Consider the following 24604-nt stretch of genomic DNA (forward strand, 5'->3'; position numbering starts at 1 on the left):
GGGGGTTCTGCTGCTGGAAAAAAACCCCATAACTATTGAACTACTTTTACTGAGAAAGGGAAAAAAGCAAGCAAGCAAAACAACTCAACGTACTGTGTATTAGGCTTGAATTCACCTTAGGCCCTTTATCTACTTTTTTCATCCTGTTTTCTCTCTGCTTTATTCCCTGCTCAAGCCTATAAGGATTTGACAGCACTGCTGCCCTTTAGCAATACTAGCTCTGCATGGGAGGGCAGCAAAATATTAGCTGGTTTAATGACATTCCCTGACTCCCTAGCAGAGCAGCATTCATCATCATCACTTAAGAAAACACCTCGTCTCAAGCAGACAAGCTCAAGCAGGTTATTGCCTCCACATCCATTACAAGGTTGCAACACCTACACCGAGGTTACCAGGAGTCAACATATGTTTTACTACTACTTCAGAGGAAATTAATGTATTGAACCACAGAGCTAGCTAATTATCCATATCATTGACCCCGACACCTTAATGGAAAGTATTGTTCACCCACTCCACAGCAGCTCACACGGAATTAGCGTCGGATTGAGCACGTTATAATTAAGGTCTGAAAGCACATAAATGGTTAGGAAGAAGAAAAGTGGCCACTTTTGGTCTGCCTTAGCCCCTCTCTCCTGTTCCTCCTTCAGGCGCAACTCTAAGCAGGCTTTTAGTTCACATATGTGTGTCCCAACCTGTGTCAAACAGTGATGTCCAAGGCAGTTTTCCTTTGGCATCCCAGGACCATGGGTAGGTTCTGTGTTAATTCAGGCTGGAAGGGACCTCATCCACCCAAGGTCCTACTCACAGCAGCTTCAGGTCCTCAGGGTTTTCACAGTTTTGGGCAGCAGAAGCAGCAGAGAGCTGTGAGCACAAAACCTCCCAGATGCCTTGGTCCTGCTGATCAGGACCTTTTCCCTAAGTAGCACTGGCTCTGCCATGTAGAGTCTGTGTCTCCTTCCATTTAATATTCCTTACTAAGAAAGTACCCCAGCACTTTGTCACCACGCTCATAACACTGATATATTAAGTCCCAAAGTGCAGCTCTAAATGTATAATTATTTGTGGTTTCCCAAATACCATCTATTTTCTAATTTCTTTCCCATCATTAATTTTCTTCCTCTTTGCTGACTTATCAGTTGTCTTAGATATTATCCTTTTAAGTCTCCATGGTGTCCAATGAAAAGGAATTAGGCTTCTGAGTGTGCTTTCAGACTTAATCTCGCAATTATCTACTTCATATTGTTCATCACTCTGGCCAGGCACTCTCTTTAGGAGAATTATTTGGCCTGAATAAATATCTTCAAAGTCTGAAGACTCAGATCCAATAAAGTTTATGGAGGCTTTCATCTTTATTGATATTGTGAAAGCCTGCAGCATGATTTTTTTTTTTAAACTTTGTGGCATAGCATCTTCCTTGGTCTCATAACAATACTCTTGTGCAAGAGTTAGGAGTCCTGTAGAAGCAACCATTTTCAGAATTTTGATTTGTCTTTTCCTTACTGGACTCAGAAACTGGTTTATTGGATATAAAGGCATGGAAAATATTAAGACCACCACACAGAACTGGAAAGTAGAAATACAAGGTTTATAAAGTGAGTTCCAGATCACTTTAGACTTCTCACAAAATATTTTTTGCCTTGACCTGAAGTTTTTAGAGTATTAACTGTAGGAGCATCTCAGTGTTTATGCAGAGTAACTTCAGGCAACTGTCAAACTTTCAGAAGTGCTGACAATTTTGAAATCCTTAAAAATCAAGTTCCTCTGAAACGAGCAAAACAACGCTGTCCCACGACAAAACTTTCATGAAGCAGACAGAAACATAATAATGGCTTCAGAAGCTGAGATCCCTGAGGAAACACACCATGATTTCAAAGCATCAATGCACAGATTTGCTCAGGATACAGCTGACTGCTGAAAGCAAGAGCATCTTTCTAGTCCTGAACCTTTAATCAACCACCAGTATGAAGATTTAGGCACCAAAACCAAGCACTGTCCATGGAAAAGTAAACTTGTCCTTGACTTAGAAGGTTGAACTAGACAACATCCTCTAGTCCCTTTCCACTCTTTACACTATAAATCATGAAGAAGATAAACATTTTTAGGACATATTCTTACATATTTAATTTCCAGGTTTATTACTGTCAGCTTAAAACTATGAATTTTCTGAAGAAATTAACTAAAAAAGCCTCAATGACAGCAAAGAAGCTGTAAAATTAAATTAAACGTCACTCTTCAAAATCCAGAGCAGAAAATACGAAGTTTGTAAGGCAAATACAGTAAATCTATGTACATATTTTAATGGATTAGAAGTATAACGCATGTGGATGACTGTCCTATGCTATGTTTTATTTGCTACACTAAATGCATCATATCTTACAAACCACAGAGAATTGTGCTCCTGTATTAATTACATTTTTAAGTGATTTTCTAATCTTTGAACCATTTTACTGTCTGACTGTTGCAGAGAGTGTATTAGAATTTCACACAGCACTGATATTTGAAAGCATTTAAATAGTAAGCAAAAGCTCTCCATTTTTTGTGTTCTTTCAGCCATTTATTTCTATTAGTATCAAAGTGGCTGTTTTACATTATGCAAACATTCATTGCAAAAGCAAGTTGGATTGTAGGTTAACTCTAAGGGAAGAAATATATGCTGTGATAACATTACCCAGTGTGGATGTGTTACACTTAAGGCATTTACTTCAGTATAAATCATTCTTTATATGAAATAAAAGTGCTTTATTGCTTTATAGCAAGATCCTAAACCACAGTAGATGGATGTCATAGGATGTAATCTGGGTGTCAGTCAATTGGTGCTCTTTGTAAAGTAAAGGATGAAATTGTAGACAATGATATCCAGAAGAACATAAAAATCTGATGTATACCCACAAAATCAATGACTATTTAGAATGAAGCTTGAAAACTTGGTATAAAACACTATCTTTGCCTCATCGAGCTGGGCCCACATCTTGTCCCATTGAGTGGATTTATGGAGGCAGCACTGCAGTATCTTTAAATGAATGAGAATTCCCCTGCTCCTTCAGGTCTAAGACACACAGTGGAACATTATGACCTGTTGAGATTTCTCTGAGCAGCAGCAAAGGTAATAACAGCTCCACTGCCAGGGATATGGTAAATCAACCTGTCTTTCCTTTTAAGAACATCTTTGCTTGTGAATTGTAGAACCATTGTATAAATACATGTTTAGCAAAACAAGGAATTAATTTGTTTTCAGAACTTGCCAGGAATTTTCCATACATTTTCTTGCAGTTGAAAGAGAAAAAAAAAATAGTGAAGTGAAAATGATTTTTTTTTTCCTGGAAATGTCATATCTTCTGAGAAAGGCACTTTTTTTCCTGCCTTAAAAAAAGCCATATACATTTGGACTGAAAGGCATATTTACTGTTCTTCTCCTTTTTCCCCCCCAAGAATTTCCTCTGTACGTTTCTAACTAATCCTAAAGTAGCAGTTTTCATCAGTAGCTTTCATATCAGCACAAAGGAGAAAAATGCCATTGTTCCTCCTGAACCCAGAGCACAGCAAGGGGGGAGGAAGGAGATGCTCAGTGGCTTGCATTAATCTCCCAGCAAGCCAGTGCAGCAAAAGCCACCTCCCAAACCCTGGGACTGCTCCCTACCCACTTCTGCACAACCAGCCAGCACTCCTTGCTTGCCTGCTCCTTTGGCAAGAATCCCACCGAAATCCTCAGCCCAAAGTGCCTCTAAATGTGGCAGAATGCGGATTAAACTTTTATATTTGAGCAGTTCATCTGCTGAAGGGGGAACTCAAGGCTCAGTTAGAAAAAGTTCTTCCCTTCCTTCTCAGTTCATCAGTTTCTGAGAATTGGGAGCCGAACAATGTGAATTTTTGTGCCTTGAATGTTTATTGCTTTACTTTGTAGCTCAGCAAAGAAGAAGAGAGCAGGTGTGGAAGGCAGGCAAGAACAGTGGGACTCCTTCAAGACAGGAAAAAACACTCTCAGACATGGGGAGAAAAAGAAAGAATAAGCTGCTCTGTGCTACCAGTGCCTACAGTGGAGGAGATGAACTACATTACCAACAGCAGTTCTGCCTTTTGCTCCATGCACCTCATTTTTTTGCATAATAAGAGAAAATTATACTTTGTCATGCTGTATTAAAGATAATTATCTCCTTCAATCCTTGTGGTTTTCTGTGATTTTCTATGGTTTTGTAGTCAACCCAGTTACACTCCTTGGTATTTGCACAGCAACTGGTTGTTACTGCCTCAGAAGAGAAATTCTTTGCTTCTTCCTGAAGAAATCTTTATCAATCCAGACGTTAATCTTAACTATTAGTCAGTCAGTCAGTCAGCAGCAGCATGGCTACAAGGACAAAAAGAAATATCCATGGGAGTTGTACTGATTTCAACAATGCAGTGAGTATGGAAAGAAGTTTAGCTCTAGTGGGGCTGGAATTCTCTATGATAGCTGCTCTTCTAACAGAGGAACCTTTATAGGAAAAGCAGCCACTTAAGGAGACATCCAGGGGGATCAGATTTTGGAAGTCCTGTAGGTCTGTACATTCCCAAAGGCTGGAAATTTTGATGATGTCCTTGAGAGCACCACAGAGTTCATGTTCACTGACACAGTTGAATGAATGGCTGGCAGAAAAATGTGAGTCACAACTGTGAAAATGGTCCAAAGAGAAGAAAACCAGACCAAGGAAAGAGATTCCTTGAATGACAGCAAGAGATAAGTTCACATCACACTGAATACAGTGTGCCTTCCAGGGCGTGTCTTGGGAAAGCCTACCCTAGGCTGCCAGTACTGGATACCTGAGACATCCCAGTGCTTTAAAGGACTTGCAGACTGTGAAATGTTGGGGATTTCTTATCCCTGGAGATGTTCAAGGCCATCTTGGATGGGGCAACCTGGCCTAGTGGAAGATTGAAAGCAGCTGGTGTTTAAGATCCCTCTCAACCCAAATAACTCTATGATTTTATGAAATGTAAAACCTTGTGAGAAATAGCTACTCACTTTTCATAGTTTAGGAAGGTTTATTAAACCTTATAAAAATACAACAGAAGACTGAATAGAGAAAAAAGGTTACAGCTCTGGGAGCAAAAGATTTTCCCCACCATGTGCTCAGCCCCCTCACAATGGAGGTTTTCCCTTTTTAACCCTTTAACCCCTCCCAAAGTTGTGTCCATCAACCCCTTCTTTGCTGTCCAGGGGTGGAGATCTCTTCTTCAAACCCTGATTGGAGGTCAGGTGTTCCATAGTGAGAAGCCTGGTGACCCTTGGTAACCATGTGAGGGGGTAAAACGTAACTATAAATCTATAAAACTTTTCTTAACCTGTATCCATGAGATTTGTCTGTTAACTGTGAGAGTCAATCATTGCATTACTCATCTATCACAACCTCATGGCCCAGAATTTTTAGCACACAAAGGTTTAGCTTTGCCTACAGGCCAGCACTGGAGCCCTCCTTGTCTCAGGGCTTTCTCCTCAGACTTGCAGGGGTGCAGTCACACACGAGGGCAGGATGCTTGGGTCCCTCTTGTGCATTTTTACCTGATGGTAACACCTGAGAACATTTGGAATAACTGCGCCGTGTCAGAGCACTACAAAAGACAGTAGGATTCTCAAGTCACCTATCATTTTAATAGACAAAAGAATGAGAGAATGTAAATATTATCATTCCTGCTGAGCAAACAGAGAGCTGGTATCACTCAGAGAGGTCAGGCAGATTAAGGAAGGAAACCCAGATCTCGTGACTCCCAAGCCAGTGTCTGAGCCACTCAACCACACTCGACAGAGCTGCTCTCTCTGGGTTTTGATCAGCACATATTGCTTCCAGCAGTTACTCTGCCTGCTTTCCACATCCCTATTAAATTATTCTATAGATGATGTAAAAGGTCAGGGGGGGAAAAAAAAAAAACACGCAAAAGTGTTGAGAAAAATGCCACCCCCTTTTCTGAAGGCTTATTGTAAAATAAATAAATAAAGTAGTATTAAAGAGGAAAAATTACCAAGGGAGTAATAAAAAGTTAGCTTTAGGCCAGAGAAATGCTGCTTTTCATTTCTATATAGTACATGAGAATATTTTGTGGACTAACAGTGCATGAATAATGTTTTATTAAAATGTATATCTTTACAGCTTTATTTTATCAGGTCCTTCAAGGCCTGGCATAAAAAAGGTTTAACAAGTTTGACACATGCTGATTTAGCATTTACACCACAAACTGAATCTGCTTTGTGAGGGAAAATAGGCCAGCTTTCAAAATACAAACACTGTGAAGTATTCAAAGTGAAACAAAACAAAAGTGAGAAGTGGGAAGGAGGAAAAAAAAAAAAAGAAAAATGCAAACCATGATCATTCCAAACCTGCTGTGCAAAGGTTTTAGACTAACTTTGAAAATAGATCTCATTAAGTGTTGGAGCACTGATGATTCCAGCATCCAAGTTTCCTAATGGAGTATGAAAATCTGGTTTGTGGGATTCAACTAAAAGTAGTCAGTGAGGGCTTGTTCTGTTTTATTCTTTCAAATGAGCCCAAGATCTGGCCCTTCCTCAGCCACCTTAACCCTTTCAGCTACCAAACACTAAAAGAAAACCTTTTAAAGAATGTAAAAGAGTTTTAAAATTTCAAATTAATGTCACATCTTCAGTTGCAGAAGGAAGTATTTTAGAAATCTCCTTGTTCAGCCTCTATTTCCAACCCAGAAGAAAGTGCTGCAAGTCTCATTACTTAAGAGGAAATATGCTTTTTCTGTGCTAGGGTAAACTGTGACCCAGATTCCTGTGATAGTGAAGTTAGTTGACCCTCAGCTAAACTCTCATCTAACCTGTCTTGACTTGTAAAATGTTTTTAAGCACAATTTTTCTTTTTTTTTTTGCACAAAGCCTGGATAGCTGGCATATTTTACAACTTTGCATTTCCATTATTAAAATTGCCAGATGGAGACCAGTTAAAATTATATTTATCTCTGTTCCTTTGATATTTTTTGCACTTCTGCTTCTCAAGTCACCAGATGGGGGTTAGCTAAATCCTCTGAGCCACTTGTTTATAAATGGACTGTAGAGACAAGAGTATAAATCTATATGCTAAACTTGCTGCAACTGCTACAGCACTGCAACAGGCAAAGGATGGATAACACATCCTTTTTGTTAACAGGACACCATCTTTATAGACCTAATCAATAAACTAATTAGGGTTTGAGGTGTATCCTTGTCCAGCTTCACAGTGAGGCTTTTATGCTAAATCTACATTTCCTATATTTCTGCCAAATTAGAGACAACAGAAATTTGCCTCTGTCATGGCACATAGCTGAATTTTTATTTCTTGGCATATTGAACAGCAGAGACCCACTAGTGGTTACATCAGAACTTAACATGTCTGTTAAAAGGAAAGAAAATTTACATGAAGCCATTAATATTTTCTCTGAGAAATACATTTCTATGACATTTATTTAACCCAGAAATTATTTCTAATGTTTTTTCTGATCCCTTCATTCTCTTTGTTTTAAAACTCCAAAACTTTCTAGTACCTTAAAACCCTTTTAGTACTGATCATTACAGAGGTAACTAAATTTTTTTATTATTTCTATAGCTATTTTCCCACCATTAATTTTTAACTTAAAAGATTCCAAATCTACTTGGAAGGGTATAGGTGGACACAGCCACTTTCTGCAGCAATCCATAAGAGGGAAACAGTGATGGTTGCCACATTCCAGTGCAATTTACAAAATTATACAGATATAATTCATAAAGCCTGAATGTCAAAAGTTAAAATTAACAGACCTGGTTAAGTACACATCAAGTACACATCATGGTTTTGATGAAACCAACAGTCCTTTTCTTACATGTAAAGCTTGAAATAACAGAATACAGGAATTGTATATCAGAAATTCTACAATTTATTAAGCTGTGTGGAAAGGTCCTTTGTCATTTTAGAAAGAGTAATTTATCGTTTTAGCCAACAGTTTTTATCTTAGCTGCTGCCTAGTTTATTCAGCTAGAATAAATCTTTCCTTAATAGTCTTTACAGGCAATAAATATTGGGATGTGGGAGAGAATATATTTCATGTGGGAACAGGTATGGCCAAATATTTGGTAACATTTACAGAAATTTAAGCAATTTTTCCTCTTTTTAGCCTGTATTTAGTATGAGAAAGGTTCACACATTCCCCAATAAATAGCATAGCTCTATACAACAATTGCCAGTTTCTTTCCATTGTATGTTTTACTGCAGGGTAATTCAGAACCAAAATCATTGTAGGAAAAAGAATAGTTAGATTGGGTAATGGGGCTAATGGAAGTGATAATTGAGGAAGCTATGAAAGTTGGAAATTTTGTATTCTAATAATAAAAGAACAAATGCTAATTTTGACGGCTTCACAGTAATCTGCACAGAGGAAGATTTGTGTAGCAATAGAAATCTGATCAACGAGGAAGTTGTCTTGGGATTTTCATACAAATTGTCAAGCTCTGCACATCTTTTTCTGGTGACATGTTAGCCTCCTTGTTTAGTTGCCTCTCCTATGAATTTCTATTTCAAATTTAACTTCTAAACCCTTTGTGCATATATATAGTGCTGTGACAACAGCAGGGCACTACGAATCCTTACAGCACTTTCCAACCTATGCTGCGTGCTCTGTGGCAAATTTCCCTTGATTCCAACGGCAATGACTCTGAAACTCCATCACAGGTTTAATTTAACATCATTCTTCTCATAATATTTTGTTCTTCTTTGGTTTGGCCTCCTTCTCCATTTGGAGGGCGATAATAAGGGTTAATTGCTGCGAGTGCTGGTTGGTGTAAATCAGCTGATGGCTGCTGGAGCGAGCTGGGCAAGGGCTGCAGAGCGAAGTTGTTTTGCTTTGTTCCCAGCTCAGCGTCGCGGGCGGCCCCATCCTCTCTGCAGGCTCTGCTCCCACTGAGCTGGCCAGATGGTCTGGCTCCGGCTGCCTTTCCTTTCATGTAAGGTGGGGAAGTGCTGGGGAAAGTTTGTGTCTGCCTGAAATGACTCATCCCCCAGATCCCCCCGGCCTCAGCTGCTGCACAATCCTCAAAAGATCCCAACGTGTGCCTTGCACCGTTGTTTTCCCTTTTTTTTTTTTTTTTTTTTTTTTTTGCCTATTTTTTAATAATCTCATGGCCACATCTTGCTCCTTGAGGCCCGGAAGGATGCAGGGGAGCAGATGTTGCCCCCCGTGTTATCTCAGTAATGTGGCAGGACATGTCAGGATGGCTCTGGCAGGCCACAGTCACAGCACAGCAGAGGTTCCAGGGATTGAGGGATGTTGGGAAAAGGCCTGATTTACAGGTCTGTGAAAGATGCAACCTGGCTGAGATGTATTGGAGCTCAGTCTGCCCCCACTCCCTACTGACAGACTGATCCTCAGCTGGTAAACCATACACACAGTGCTCATATTTCAGTCAAATCATAGCTGGAACAGCCAAGAGGATTTTAAAGTACAGGTGAAGGTCCAGGCAGTCTAAACTCAAAATTTTACCTGCTCATCAACAAAATATAATATTTCTTACATGAGGTAACTCCTTTCTGTACCATGAATTAAAATCAAGGGAACTGGGAATTTATATTTTAAAAATCTGATACAGGTATCTTGTTGAAAGACTGCTGATTAGAATAAACAGATTTGGTATCTGTACTCATAAACAGTTGAAAATGGCTGGAGTGGGAAAAAAATAAAAGGAGCGGAGAGGATTTTTGGGTCATAAGATGACTGGGGTGGGAGAGGATTTCAGAAGTTCTCTAGTCAAAGCTAGGATGGCCATGAGGTCACACCAGGTTGCTCAAAAAGAGAAATCTGAAAAATGGGTCTCTGCAAAACATAAAATACACCTGCCATAAAAGGGTACTTGAAATTGAGATAATTTGTGGAATTAATGAGTGAGTGGAATAGGAAGTGCCCAGGGGCTGGTGCTGTGAAGGTCTGGGCAGGTCAATAAGGTCCATGGATGGAGGAGAAGCACTAAGCCCACAGCCTGCATCTGCACTGGCAGGACTGAGAGTGCACAGCCCTCAGGGATGTGAGCTGGTGGCACAAAGGTGTCTCCCCCGTGCTGATTTGGGCCAAAACCAGCACACTCCACTCAACTATTTCAAGCAGGAGACACAAATCCAACCCCAGGATGTGCTATTCCAGTCAGTAACACATGGAGGAGAATCCAGGAGTGATGGGAGGTGACCCCATCCCCAGAAGTGTTCCAGGGAGGTGGGATTTGAGACTGAGAAATCTGCTGAAAGATATCCCTGTCCAGGCTGGCAGGGTTGGTATGTGATGATCTTTAAGGTCCCTTCCAACCCACCTCCTTCTGGGATTCAATTATTCCACTTTCTGAGTCAAGGCTACTGTATCCATGCACTTGGTAGCAAATAATAGATGATGATTTGTTTGGGGTTTTTAGGTTTCAAACATAAATGATATTGTGCTCAATGCAAACAAAGTCTCTCCTGGACTTCATTATGTTGGATAAAGATGGATTTGTCCCTGGACTGCGTTGCCTAAGGATGAATGATCATGACAAGATTACATTCAGTACTGCAAACTGATACATACCTGCTAGTCATTCACATACTGGTGCTTTCAAAGAGATAATTTTCCAAAGGAGAAGAATTCTGAATGAAACTGATTGGAAAATAGGCAGTTCTTCATTCATGGTTTATTAGATTATCATAATTCCACAGTGAGGAAAGAGGAATACTCTTGGCTGGAAGCTTATGCTGTCCCAGTAGTGTGGACAGAAATTTTAGATAAATAGAGACAGAGCAAGAAAAAAAAATGAGGTGGGAAAAGGAGGAATAGGCAAAAATGAAAATTTATGAAATATATCAGGTTGTAGTGGAGAAGCCAGAGGCAGAGCAGGGGGTGGCTGTCAGGACTACAACCAAGTGGGAAAAGCTGAAGGTGTGCCAGGAGCAAACAGCAGCGCTGTAGCTCAGGGGACTGTGAACATTATTGCCACATACTGGTATTGTTGCTTGTAAGGCAGGAATAGTCTTTGGCTCTGGGATAGCCTATTTACTTCAAAGTGGTTCTTCTATCACTATTTAATTTGGGAATTCCTGCCTTTAGGATGCCTTTCCTTGTATTATTGAAAATGATATGATTTCTAAAAGTCCAATGTATTTTTCATTCACTAGGCTATTTTCTTAATTATATTTGCTGGAGATAGACTCAATTGCAGTTTTGTTCACCTTCAATTTATGTTCCTGTTTCTGAAGCCTTTGGCAGACTTTCAGAGCGTGTCCATACACACTGAATTTAGTCCCTCAGCTTTAGATGATAGCTCTCAGTAAATTCGCATGCAGTGCTTGCAGAGGGGAGAGCACCTTCCCTTTTCTCTCCTCTGAGCAGACCTACAGAATAAACCCTGATCCAAAACACTTCACTGATCTTGGTAAAGCTCTCCTTTCTGCCAAAATCGGCGGCTGATGAAGCTGCAGCTACTTCTCCTCCAGTCTTGTGCCAGGTTTTACAGCAGGAAGTAAAGATTCTGTGCTACATTAACGTTCAAGTGCTGCTTTTCCATTCCAGGTGTCCAAAAGCTGTCCTGACACCAAGGTCAGGATAGCTTCTCATGACAATTTTGCTCATACAAGAGTTTGGAATATCAGTTTGAGCGATTCATAAAAATGATTTTCACCTCTGATGGTGAGGGAGAGGGGCCAGATGGGAGATGGGGAATGGGCTTTTGTTTCAGCAAGACCTGAAAAATATTCAGTATATACAGATAAGGATAAAAAATGGCACTGTTTCTCCATGATGGGATGAACACTCTGTTAAAACAATTTCTTTTAGAGTAGTTTCATGCTTCCTTCTATACATGAACTCTTCGTATAGGTCATCCCTATCCAGAGGGAAAGTTTTCAATAGTTTTCAGGAGAGATGAGTTTCTCTAGATCCTGGGTGACAGATATTTTAGATTTATATTTGGAACATAGAAGAATACGAGCAAATATTTGATCATATCACACAAGGATAATGAAAATTGTATCAAGTTCTTAGAAATTTAGATATCTAGAAACATTTATTGGGAATGGATTGTCTTAAATATGTAGATTGGGTTAATCTGCCCTGAAGAGGAATTTTTATTTGCCCTGCCATGGCCATGGCTAAGGTTATGCCAGTTCAAAAAAAGGCAGCTGGGCTGCCCCACATACGCACAGGCTGCTCAATCTGTCAGCAAAAGGGGAAATACAAGAAAAGATACAAAATTTTGGCCAAAAAATATTTGACCAATAAGAATGTAAGAAATATAACCCTTTTATTTTTTTATAACCCATATTTTTTTTTTAATCCCATTCCTTTGTGGCATTTCAATGGGAAAATGGTACTCAAGGCTTCGAATTTTACATCCCTTGGCAGTCTAGGGAGGATTGTGGCTGTTCTTGACCAATAGAGCACAGGTTAACTGGGATGAACACAGGCCAATTAATATCCTAAACAGCCCACAGACAATTGTGTTTTGGGAGAAGTGTTAGGCCCAGTGTTGTGCCAGGCTGTGATATCTATAAATGACAACATGAAGCCTGAATTCACAATCGGCATCATGAAATGAACATGAATTTTAGATTCAGCATCCATAATCTGAAGAGAAGGCTGCTTATTTCTTAAGGAGATAGTAACTAAAAGAAAAAAGAAAAAAAAGGAAAAGAAGTCTTGGGGGTATTCAAAGCAGCCTAGTTAGTGACTAGACACCTCTTTCTGCAAGGGGAAAAAGCTTTCTCAAACTACTGGGTAAGGAATAATCAGCAACAGCTGGAATTTCTCATTTGCACACAAGCTAGAAATTAAAAGAGAAATATAAATTACCTGAAGAATCTACCATGAAAAGCAGCACTATCTTCCCCTCCTGGTTTCCTCAGGCAGAGACTGAACTCCTTCCCAGCTGTTGAGCAACAGAGACAATTTGTAGTTCAGTCCTCTCAATTTCTGTCAGATGGGGGAGCAGTGAAATGTAAGATGGGAAGTGAAAGAGGTAGAATTAGATTGGATGTTGGTAGAAATTTTTTACTATAAAGGGTGGTGAGGCCCTGGCACAGGGTGAGCAGAGAAGCTGAGGCTGCCCCATCCCTGGAAGTGTCCAAGGCCAGGTTGGAAGGGGCTCTGAGTGGGGTAACCTGTTCTGGTGGATAAAATTTTATCCCTGTCCATGGCAGGGGTAAAATGACCTTTAGGATCTCTTCCAACCCAAGGCATTCTATGATTTTATGATCTACCGACCTCTGCTTGCCCGATATAACAGGAACCTTTGAAATGAAGGAAACTTCCCAAGGACACCCCATGAATTATTAGCAAAAACCCAGTCCAGACTTGAGGGACTCGGCCTGCAATAGGTCCTGCAGCTTCCAGAGAAGTGTGGATTTGCTTAGGTTGAACACCCAAATGAGGAAAGGGTATTTTCCTTGTTTTTCTACAAGCCAAACTTTACGATGTGCAATTTTCAAGACTTCCAGTGTCTAGAGGGTAGTGCAATGTTCTAGAAAGCTGCTTCTATTAATCTCACTCTTTTTGCAGTCTTTATTGGTTGTATTTTGTCAGATGAAGCAATGAATGTTTATGCCCCAGGTTTAGAAAGCAATAAAAATGTTTTATTTTCAACATGGGGACCTGTGCTTCTCTTTATTGGAATCACAGCCTAGGCCCTGTCTGGGAGAAAAATCACCAACGTGCTTGGGCTTGTGTAAATGAGGTCAGCAAGAGAGAGAAGCGTGGCATGAGACTTTGGGTATTTTTGAATGGAAAGAAAATATTTCCTGTAAACAAATTATGTATGTGACTGTGACCTGTTGTATATAAATAATTTAACCTGGGCTACAATAGGGTACAAGACTTTTATGAACAGATGTAGGAAGCAATGGAATCATCAACATGGGAATGAATGAATGAATGAATGAATGAATGAATGAATGAATGAATGAATGAATGAATATATGTATGTTTAGGTGATGCTCCTTTTTAAAATGAGTGGTCCTCAGAAAAAAGAAAAAAAATGTGGTACTGCTTTTTCAGAAATTAAAGAAGTTCCTTTAGGTAATAAATGTAAACAGCTGCATTCAATACCTAAGGAAAAAAAAAGCTTTCTCTCCCTTTCCCTGAATTAGGACCTTTAGAGTGAACTTTTTCTATGGATAAACTGTCCTTAGAACTGAATTTAATGCCAGCCTTCTATTGATGAAGTAATACTGTTATGAAACTCTCTCCAGTACTGTTTTCACAGGGATAACATGTTGGGTTTTTCCTCAGGAGAGCAACAGCTCATTTCAGTGCACTCTGTGGTGCTTTGTTTGGATACACACACACACCTGTACATGGATTTTTGGATGCTTGTGCCTATGCAAGCAGATAAGCACTTCTAAACAAAGGCTCCAGGGGAGTTACATGCCCAGAATCAGGACATTTAATTGGGTTTTGTGTTTATAAAAATCTCCTGCCAGCTGTTACAGCAAAAAGTTGCCCTCCTGTTTTGTCAGCTCTTCCCAGCCTTTGTAATGGGAAGGGAAAATGAAACAGTTTTATTTCTAGTGAGTACAGCAAATCCTGAATCCTGACCAGCATCAGGGTAAACTCAGGCTAAAAGGGTGCTCCTCCATGCCTTTACATGAAATATGTATGGGGTTGCTCTGGCTTCTGAAGCATTTACTCCTTCCCTACTCACATGTCACCATCTTTAGGTCAATGGCAAAGCACACAAGGGACCTTGTACCTCTCTCTCTGTTTAACAGATATAAGCTCAGTGCATAAAATAGGTGTTTGTGGTTGACACTTCAAAATCATGTGCCTGAATGTACTTTGATAAATATGAATATCAGAAATGGACCATTTATTTCACCACTTTCTTAATTGAATAATTATTCCCTTTTGCTGCTTTTCCCCCCCTTATTTCCCTCTAGGACTTTGGAGCTTTTAAATCATTTTCTTTCTAAGGGGTATGGTATAGATCACTTATTTAAAGCTTCAGGGGTTCCTTACTTTGCTACAGCAACTCTTTAATTTTTGAAGTGGTAGAAGCCATCTGTCTCAACAGATCATGTTCTTTTACACTGAATGACGAACCAGTATTTCAGTTGATTTATACTTAAAACAGTCTTGGAAAGGAGGGAATTTCATAAAGCTGCCAATTTCTGTGTCTTCTATTAAGTTCCTAGTGTTCTGCTCTGTAGATTGCTAGGGTGGTGTCTGTCCCTCCCAGATGGGAAAGTAGGGCACAGATTAAAAAACCAGTTTTCTCAATGTCAAGAAGACAGAGAGAGGAATTAACTGAACATCTCCACCTAGTCCCTTACCAATAATTATCCTATTCCTTGAATTTCTGTGATGGATAGAAAACCAGAGGTAAATATTCTAAGAGTCTATTCAAAGACAGATATGGATGTGGAGCCACTAATTTTCTTTTGTCTCTTTGGAAATGGTTTCCTAAACATTTTAGAGTATGCATTCAGCATAAATTAATTACCTTAGATTTATTCTCCAACGCTGCATGAGGTGGCATTGGGGCTGCACAAATGCAGCTGTGGTCCATGTGAAAATACGGCCTTCGCAACAAAGCGCTTATTAAGGTCATCACCAAAGTTTTTATTTTCCGGGCTGTGTTATGAAGGCAGCCTGAACAATAACCTTTTCATAAGGCTTCATAAGGACCTCTTGGTGTTCACTGTATGACCTGCCACCGAAAGAATGGAAATGAAAGGGCAGACAGCGCCAGCGTAGGCTCCTCAGTGTGCTGTGGCGCCCGAACAGTTAACTGCTGCTTTTCTCCTCTCCACCAAATCTGACCCCTGACTCTGCCAAATGGAATGAAAGCAGCAGATTGGGGTGTGCAAGGAGCTCTTTTTGAACATGTCTGGCAAATACAAGGAGCTTTTCTTCTCTTTCATTCCTTCTGCTGGGTGAGGAAGGGCGAGCCCTGCCTCAGACTACAGAAGTGTTCTCGCTCCGCCGGTGCTGCAGAGCGAAGAAACCTTCCCGCTGGCCAGGAAAGAGAAATCCAGCACAAGGACTTAAATATCTGGCTCGTATGGTGTTTAAAGTGAACTGCAAACACCTTAAAAACAGTTAGGCTGATGGGAGTTTGGGCATCACTGTCTCTTCAGAGAGGCTGGAAAGCATTTCTCTCATAATGAAGTATGTCGTAATAGTGATTTTCTGCTAGGTGAATAGACACAAAACACATCTTTGTTCGTGAGGCTTTTTATTGCAGCAGTTGTCATGAGCAAAACCTGAAAGTACTTGAAAATCCATTAAAAACACAATCAGGAATTAAAAAAAAAGAATGCCATCTCTTGAAAGTTTGTCTCTGCAGACTGTAAAAGTGAGAAGTCGATAAGTATGAGACACATTTATGCAATTTAAGATTAATGATTAACTGTTAAAGTGCAGGCTTTGTACAATCAGCGAGGAAACAAAACCCCTCAATCTCTGCAGCTGCTGGATGAAGCCAACTTCTAAGTTACAGAGTGTGATAAGATGTGCTGAATCCCAGCCCAGCTGGCCATTGACCTGCAGTGAAACAGCGACTGCTGTCTCCGGGGTGTTTTGGTTGCAGTTCCCAATTCCCAGAGGGTAATTGTCAGCTGGATTTATGCCTGCTTGTGGCTGATTTTCCTCTGGTTCTGTACAAGCATCAGTGCATGACTTTAGGAATTTCTTAGACTTGGGACTTAAAATTTCTTGTCTCCCAAATTGTGTATTTCACAAAGAAAGAATGGACTAGCTTTAAAAATTTTTAATAATACTTGGACTTACGTACACACAGTTCTAGGAGTAAGATCTTTAATTATTTTTTTCCATCAGAATTATTAAATTCAGCCAGATTTTTTTCACACATCCAGGCCGTGAACAAGTGCTCGTGTTCCCAAGTTAAAGCAGCATCTTGCCAACTTTAAAACATTTGGCTGGTCAGCAGGAAAGAAAAAGCTGCTTGTAAAGCACTGGAATGCATTTTCAATTAGTCACTCCATTGCTTAAAAGGCGAGGCATCAGGGACTGGGAGGAGAGGCAGGGGGGTGGCAAGGCTGATGGGGAGGGACAGCGTGAGGCAGTCTGGAGAAGAGCCTTTATCAGCCCCCAACAGCAGCCCTGAAGTTGGAGGCCACTCTTTAATAGCTGAGCTTTTGTTTAACAGCAGGCTCCCCAGGGAGAGTGAGGTTTTCCTGGTAAAAGACCAAGATTTCTTTCAAATAACTTAAAATTGCTTTGTTCGAAACAGCAACAGAGAATATGTGTTGGGAAGATTCTAGAAGGTTATTTATTTCTCTATTATTGCCTGATAACCAGGCTGCTGGGCACCCTGACTCTGGCAGACCTTCCTTGGCTCCTAAAATATTTTGAGTGAGATAACAGCCTTGAAAGGAGATTAAATAACGAGCCCAAACTGCTTACTATACTTGGTTCATTATCCTGCCCAACACTATGAAGTTCTCAGTCCAATAGGACTCTGGTAAAGAAAGAGCTGGGGGGGGAAAAAAAATCTCATGACATAAAATCATCTTTGTATTGCTCAGTAGCCAAAACTGCTTTTGCTTTTTTAAACGCTTTGTCCTGTACTTGACCTTCAAATGTTTGTAGCTGGCTGATCTGGAACTTTTTTGACTCCACAGCTGTCTAAACTAAGGATGATGACATTGCTTAGAGATCCTTTTGTGTATGTGTGTATACAGGAATGCTGTTTTCAAAAGTATATATATATATATTTATTTTAGCACGACTCAAAATCTTGGAGAGCTTCTACTTCTTTATCATGTTAACTGAGAACCGGCAAGTTCTCAGTGGGGGAACGTGTCATGGCATGAAAGACACAAATTCCACAATAGGCTGGATTTCAGCAGGTAGAGAAAATTTTTAGGGTTGTTGCCTTCTGGCTAGCAGTAATAAATTTGCTTAAGTAATATTTCACAGATGTGCTGGTGGTTTCCTGGCAAACAAGCTGAAGATCATAGGAAATTTCTTTACTCAAAGCATAAAAATAAAAGTTTCGAATACAAAGTCCTCAGCCCTAGGAGAAGAAACATTTGGCTAAAAGCTAGGCTGGAGTCTGCTATCTAAGCACAAGAGTTAAAATAATTTTAGAGTGAGTTTCTGTTTCTGTTTTATTTGTTTTCTCCTACTATAGCTACATGCTGTATGAAACACGTGAGGCTGTTTTGGAAAATCCATTGCCTGTTGCAAGTTCCTCTGTGCTAAACTTGATCTCGTAGTTTTATTTTTAGAAGGCTCATAGTTGCTGTCCTCAGGCTTGTAGGAAAAGCTGGCAAAATGCCATCAAGGCCCTCCAAAATGGAGACATATCTTTCTTTCCAGACACAAGAATTTGAGATTAAAAAAAATTAGAAATAACCACAAGAAGTGCAAAAGGGAAAGGAACAAGTATATTTACTCCTGCAGTATAGTTTTCATGTGGATATGTTGGCAGAAATAATGGAGCATTTTCTGTGGGAAGACAGTGAAAAATGTATCTATGGAAAGTATAAGATGTACTTGTTAGAGATAAAAATCCTTGAAACAGACATAGTTTGTGGAGTTTTGGGATGAACAAAGTGAGACACTGAGCAAATTGGTGCAGTGGGGTATAAAGACAGAACATCTGCCCCCTTCTCACCTTGACCTGCAGCAGGATGTGACAAGGACACAAACTTGGTTTGTCAATGCGTCAGGGTATTTTGATTTTTACTTTCTTTGAAGCCTTTCTTAATTTGAGCCTGGTCATCAATACATTTGCACGATATGAAATATTAGGTGAGAAGTTTGCATGGGAAAATAGGTGAGCGTAGCTCTAAAACCAGCAAATGTGGCAATAGGGCAGAGAGGAAAGAGAAGAGGCAGTGTGCTGCAACCACTGGTGTCCTCCCCAGCCTCAAACAAGGGATTAACATCTGTAACAGTGGTTTCAGTGGTTTACAAACTGTTGGGAGGAAGAAAAGAGACATTGGCCAATCTGTTTTTATTTGCTTTCCATGCTAAAAAAGAAAGAAAGAAAAGAAAGAAAAGAAAGAAAGAAAGAAAGAAAAGAAAGAAAGAAAGAAAGAAAGAAAGAAAGAAAGAAAGAAAGAAAGAAAGAAAGAAAGAAAGAAAGAAAGAAAGAAAGAAAGAAAGAAAGAAAGAAAGAAAGAAAGAAAGAAAGAAAGAAAGAAAGAAAGAAAAGAAAGTTTCCTTCCTTCCACAAAGAAACAACTGAATTTAATTTTCCATTACAAGCATCTTGCCCACCTCCTGTAGTTAAACAAATATAGGGCCCAGAGTTTCCAGAGCTGGATAGAAGCCTTATCTCTGCAGAACTGCTCAGAGATATGTGTGCATCAGGTGAGAAACACCCTGTGCCCCGCGGAACATTTGTAACCCCCAGCTGTCCTCCATCTGCACCTGCAACCCCACCATCAGCTGTCCCTGGTGTGTTTTTCCTCACTGAGACAAAGCCAAACTGTTGGAAGCATTGCCTAGGGGAGGATGTAAAATTCCAGAGTCCGAACTTGATGAACTGATGGGCAGACAGAGCCCATGGGCTGAGCTTCACCTGCCCAGGGCGGGAGGAGGCAGGAGATGTCTCAGAGCTCCTCCCAAATGAGGGGTCAGCGATGCTCTGGCCTTGGAGCAAAGGAGGCATTTTGTACCAGGGTCACTTAAAACTGGTTGTTTCTGTTTGACAGCCATCAGCTGGCCGCTGTCTGGCAGGAAAAATGGTCACATTCTCTTTTTTTTGGGCGGTGGGAAGCCTCGGGGTCACCTTCTGGCCAGGGCAAGACTGAGCTGCCTTTGTGCAGCCGGCCAGGGGGGTTCAGGCTGCCCAGACCCAGCCTCCAGCAGAGCAGGGAGCCTGAAATGGTTTGGGCACAGCTCAAGTTTTTATCTCACCAAAGAAGGAGCTATTGGAAGGCTTAAAAGTTTATAAGTTATTATGTCTTATAATACTCCTTATTATGTTTCCACCAGCGCGTCTCATGCTACCAGATCTCCCAAATCTCTTCCCAAATCTCTTTGTGACCATCATATTACTGCTTCTTTTAACATACAAGGGCTGATCTTAAGTTCTTTTTTTTCTTTTTTTTTTCTTTTATTCTTCTTTTTCTTTTTTTCTTTTTTTTTTTCTTTTTGTGTGTGTGAGAGAGAGAGAGAGCTGGTGGCAGAGGAAAACTAGCAGCATATGCCTGTGATATAAATATCAAAGTGGAAGTATCTACCAATTGGGGTAGTTTGGTTCTGACTGAACACTAGATAAGGCACTGTTTTGCTTTTTTCCCCCCAAAGAATTTTAATTCCTCACTGGAATTAAATTTCCAGGAATTTCCAGAAATCCTAATGAATTGGTGGAGCTCAAGGAGAGGTTGCAGTCATTTGCAGGAGGAACGGAAAATATTTAGAAGGGGAAAAAATGCCAAAGAAATATTTAAATAGAGGAAAATCAATGTCAAAAAGTATTACAGAAACACAAAAGAAGCCAATAAACTCGATTTTCCTAAGTGAATACACACTATCAGCAGCTACAGAACTTTTCAGATCACCATAGTAATCTGGAGGATGCTTTACCATTTATTTTTTATGTAGTAAAAAAAAAAAAATAAATTGATTTAATGGAACTATATAGACACCTTCTCCCCTTTTAAACATCCAAAGGGTTACATCTGGCTTTGCATGATTAGACTCTTTATTATTCCTCCATAATAGCAGCCTTGCTTTAGATCAGTGCATTTCAAGCACAGCTTCTGTGTTTAAGTCTATCAATTCTAATAGATTTAAAGAACAGAGGGGGGGGGGGGGGAGAAAGATTATTCTGAATTCTAAAGGTTGTGAACTGCTTTTAATGCGTGTGTCTGTCTCTCCATATGGGGGTGAGGGACAAGGGGAGGAGGGAAGGCTGGGAGAGGAGCTGCATTAGAAAGTCCCTCCTTTAAAAGTGTCAAACTCCAACCTGCGCAGAACAGGGAAAGGGAGACCACCAACAACCCTCAGAAAATAATACAAAAACAAACCTCAAAGGTAGAAGAAAATACCCAAAAGGAGAAGACTGCAGCTCGCAGTAATCTGTAAATGATTGCTGGCAAAGACTGGAGGCTTCGAGCTTGAGCTGTGTTTGCTCCAAAAGAAAGCCAAGAAGGACGGTGTTAATAAAGAGAGATTTAACTGAGGGCTGTGCTTGGAATAAAGTGGACTACAAAAAGGTCAAATTTGATCAGTTGGAGCAGATTACAAGGGCTTTAAAAGGTAGTGGTGAAGAAATGAAACTGGGACTGTGAAGCAATATAGCACAAGATTGATTTTGGGGGTGGAGAGAAGCTGGGACAAGTGCTTATCAGCTTGAGAAGGAGGAAGAGCTGTGCTGGGTTTGTTGTCATTCCCACACTGAGTAGAGTACTTGCTGCCTTTGTGGTTAGCCTTCCCTGCCGTGGTTTTTCTTCTTTTTTATTTTCTTTTTCCATTTTTAATATACATATTTTATTATTGTTATTCCTACAATGGTGTCTATAATCTCTGACTTGGATCCTCTGAAAAGCTGGAAAGTTTTAAGGTAGGCCTATGTTTTCTTCTGTTTGGTACAGGCATTTTGGGGTTAGCCCTAAATTAACTGGAGCTTGAGTTATAATCGAAATGCGAGCCCTGGGCTTAAGTAAGAAAGGAGTTTCTGGTAATTAGAGCCCTTTTAAGACACAGCAAAACCTTTGAACAGATGTTTAGAGAGACCCGAGAGAGAATTTTTAAATATACTTCTCAGTGTTACAGTGCAGTGAGGAATTCTTTTTTTTTTTTCCCCCTTATTTCTTTTTAAGGAGAGATTGCTCTGTAAATTCAAGCTAATAGTAAAGGCTCACACCAGTTGCAACTGCAGCGTTAACTCTCTGCTTTCCTTGCTGTGCTCTGCATGGAAATGAATGGGAAACTCCAGAGAAGCAAAAATAAACAGCATGAGAAAGTTGATCAAGAAGTGGAAAATAGTTTTGGGGGAGGAAGGGGGACTGAAGTGTTTGTTTCTTATTGTTGTTGAAACTTCCACACTTTGCTGCCTCTCTTCAGGCATGTGTTTGGCATTTAGAAGTTGCTACTTTTTTACCTACAGCACTTGGGTTTTGTTTTTTTTTTTTTAATTTGCATAGTGAAAAATTGGGATTTGAACTGCTGAAAACGGTAAGGGAGAATAAAATTCCCCATTAATATTTGCTGCAGATATTGAAGACTCACAGCGTTAAATGCCTGTGTTTCAATGCTGTAAGTGCCTGGTTTTGCCTTAGTGAGAATGCAGACGTATAAAAGTTTGCAGATGGTTTGCAGAAACTTCTGTAAGACATTGGAAACATCTGGGAGCATAGATGGCAAAATTATAAAATCACTTAAATGTAAAGTTGCATAGATACCCCTCAGCTTTTTTTGCAAAACTTGAAGCTGACTGCTCTGAATATATTTTGAGCAAATTACAGGGGTTGGGGGCTATGAATTATGATATTGTTATGCTATATATGTAATAATAATATTTTGAAGTATACTTTGGATTCTTAATATCATTTTTTTTAAAGAACTTATGTGTTCTGAACTGAAAGAGGAAAAACAACACTTCAGAGTCAAAGCATAAAGTCTACTTACATGACTAAGGTTTTTTCCCTCACTGAACTTTCTATTTTAGGAGTTTAAAATTCCCTGACCATTTTCTGTGTAGGATTGGGCACCGAGACCCTTTATTCTTGCCTGTGGTGTGAGCCTTGGCACAGGGGGCTTGATGCAGGTTTATTTTATTTTATTTTATTTTATTTTATTTTATTTTATTTTATTTTATTTTATTTTATTTTATTTTATTTTATTTTATTTTATTTTATTTTCCAAGGGGTTTGGGACTGTCAGCACAGGATGATGAGTTTGTATTTGACTCCAAAAGTTCCGTGAGGACTCAAACACGGGGATGAGGAGCGCAGGGCTGGGGGCCAGCCCTGGGGCAGGGACCAGAGCCAGGCTGGCTCCTGTGGCTCACCACCAGCCCCTGAATGCCACTGAAGGGCTTCTGCAGAGCCCCCTTTGTGCTGCCTGACAGCTGGCAGGAGAGCTATTCTAGGAATTATTTTAATTTTTAATTATTTTAACTTTTATGGAGCTCGATGAGATTATTTCTGATTGCTCCGCGAGACAAGTCAGGTGATGCCAGGTTTGTGCAGAGTTAAAGGATGGCACAGAGGACATTAAAGCCAAGAAGATTTGAGGAATAGACAATGTTGCCCTCTCAAAGAATCCCGTTTTCTTTTTAAAAAAACCCTTTTCCATACCTGTAAAAGGAGTATCTCCCAGGCACTTTTCCCCTGCAGCAAGCCTGAAGTTTCCCAACTTTGTGTGTGAACGTGGAGGCTGCAGCTGAAGGGGCACAGAGCAGGTCAAAGGTGTGATTGAGTCTGGGCATTTCTGGGTGGTTTCTGTGTGTGAGGAGAGCAGCAGCTCTGCACAGATGTGACATTGTGCAGCACCACTGCAGGATGCAGGAGGTTAAGAGGTAATATGAGTAGTAATGTGAGCAGAATGATCGCTGGAAGAAAGAAGAAAAAGAGCTAGAAGTCATCACATAGCTCATATGGCTTGTGACTTATTGAACTGCAGTACCACTTCTACTTTTCTTATATATTTCAGTTCCTCTTCTGTGGGCCAATTTCCAGCCTGTTTGAGGCCTCTGAAGTTCCTGGTTTTAGTGTGTCCCCAAAGAAGCCTGTAGCTAATATTTATAAGAAATAGAGGAATGTTTGTGTGTTTATTTTAGGTACACAAACCAATTCTTTCAGGCTCAAATGAATTGATGTAGCAAATGCCACCACCAGCTCTAAACTGGTGCCCTACGATGATAAATTCTTAATTTTGTTTACTTTTTGCACCCCCATAATTTATTCTGGGGGTGTCTTATTTATGACTCCATCACAGTTTGGGGCCTGATTAGCTGGGAAAAGACTGGAGGATGCAGATCCTGTGGGGGCAGCAGGTGGGGATATTCACATTGGGACTTCATCATCCCCTGGGCTCAGAGCAGCCTTGGTGCTGGTTACCCCCATGTCAGCTGAGCTCAGCTCCTGCTCCCCAAACCCTCTGGAAGCATTTCCCTGGGCCTCTGAATGAAGGTAATCATGAAGGAAAAGGTACAATATAGCAATAAACAAGGCTGTGGCCAGTGGTGAAGCCTAAAAGAACGAGAGGTCATGCTGGAGCATGACAGGAAATTTTGCTGGACTCAACTCTGTTAAGCTGGGACAGCAAGCAGAGGGATAAACTAAATGGCAATATGATGTGTGTATATATAATATTACATCAGGCCTCCCTCTTTGGTTGTGTCTGTCTGGAGTGGGACAGTGAGAGCTGCAATAATTTCTGGTGAGTCTCAGCTTCCTCTGGCTGCAAGAGCCCTAAACACAGTTTAATGTGCATTTTCTTTCACTGGATTTATTCAGAGTGGTCTGAGTACCAAAGTGACTGGAAAGAGAATGCATGGATTTATTTTTTTTCCTCCTGTTGTCTCCTTTGGGATAAGCTCCCAAAGAATAAGATCTGTGCCTGATCTCCCTGTTCATAGTGGGGCTGCAATAAACACCATGTCCTGTTGTATTCCTTGGAGCCAGGAGAGACTGGCAAAACTTCAAGCCTTCAAAAGAAAAAAGGAAAAAATCCT

At 40.3% G+C, this 24604-nt stretch overlaps 1 protein-coding gene across 2 annotated transcripts in view; it reads left to right on the plus strand.

Moving 5' to 3' along the window:
- Nucleotides 1-24604, plus strand: part of CELF2 (CUGBP Elav-like family member 2) — a 553419-nt gene that overhangs the window by 151950 nt on the left and 376865 nt on the right. Inside the window, exon 1 of one of the 2 annotated variants that reach the window (XM_058022001.1) lies at nucleotides 20881-21487. The exons of the other annotated variant lie outside the window; for it this stretch is intronic. Within the exon in view, the coding sequence (XP_057877984.1) occupies nucleotides 21435-21487 (53 nt within the window). The 5' untranslated portion in view covers nucleotides 20881-21434. Of the gene's footprint in view, nucleotides 1-20880; nucleotides 21488-24604 lie in introns of those variants that run through there. 2 annotated transcript variants of the gene reach the window in all.

Source organism: Melospiza georgiana, chromosome 4 (genome assembly GCF_028018845.1).
Source record: "Melospiza georgiana isolate bMelGeo1 chromosome 4, bMelGeo1.pri, whole genome shotgun sequence".
NCBI classification, from domain to species: domain Eukaryota; kingdom Metazoa; phylum Chordata; class Aves; order Passeriformes; family Passerellidae; genus Melospiza; species Melospiza georgiana.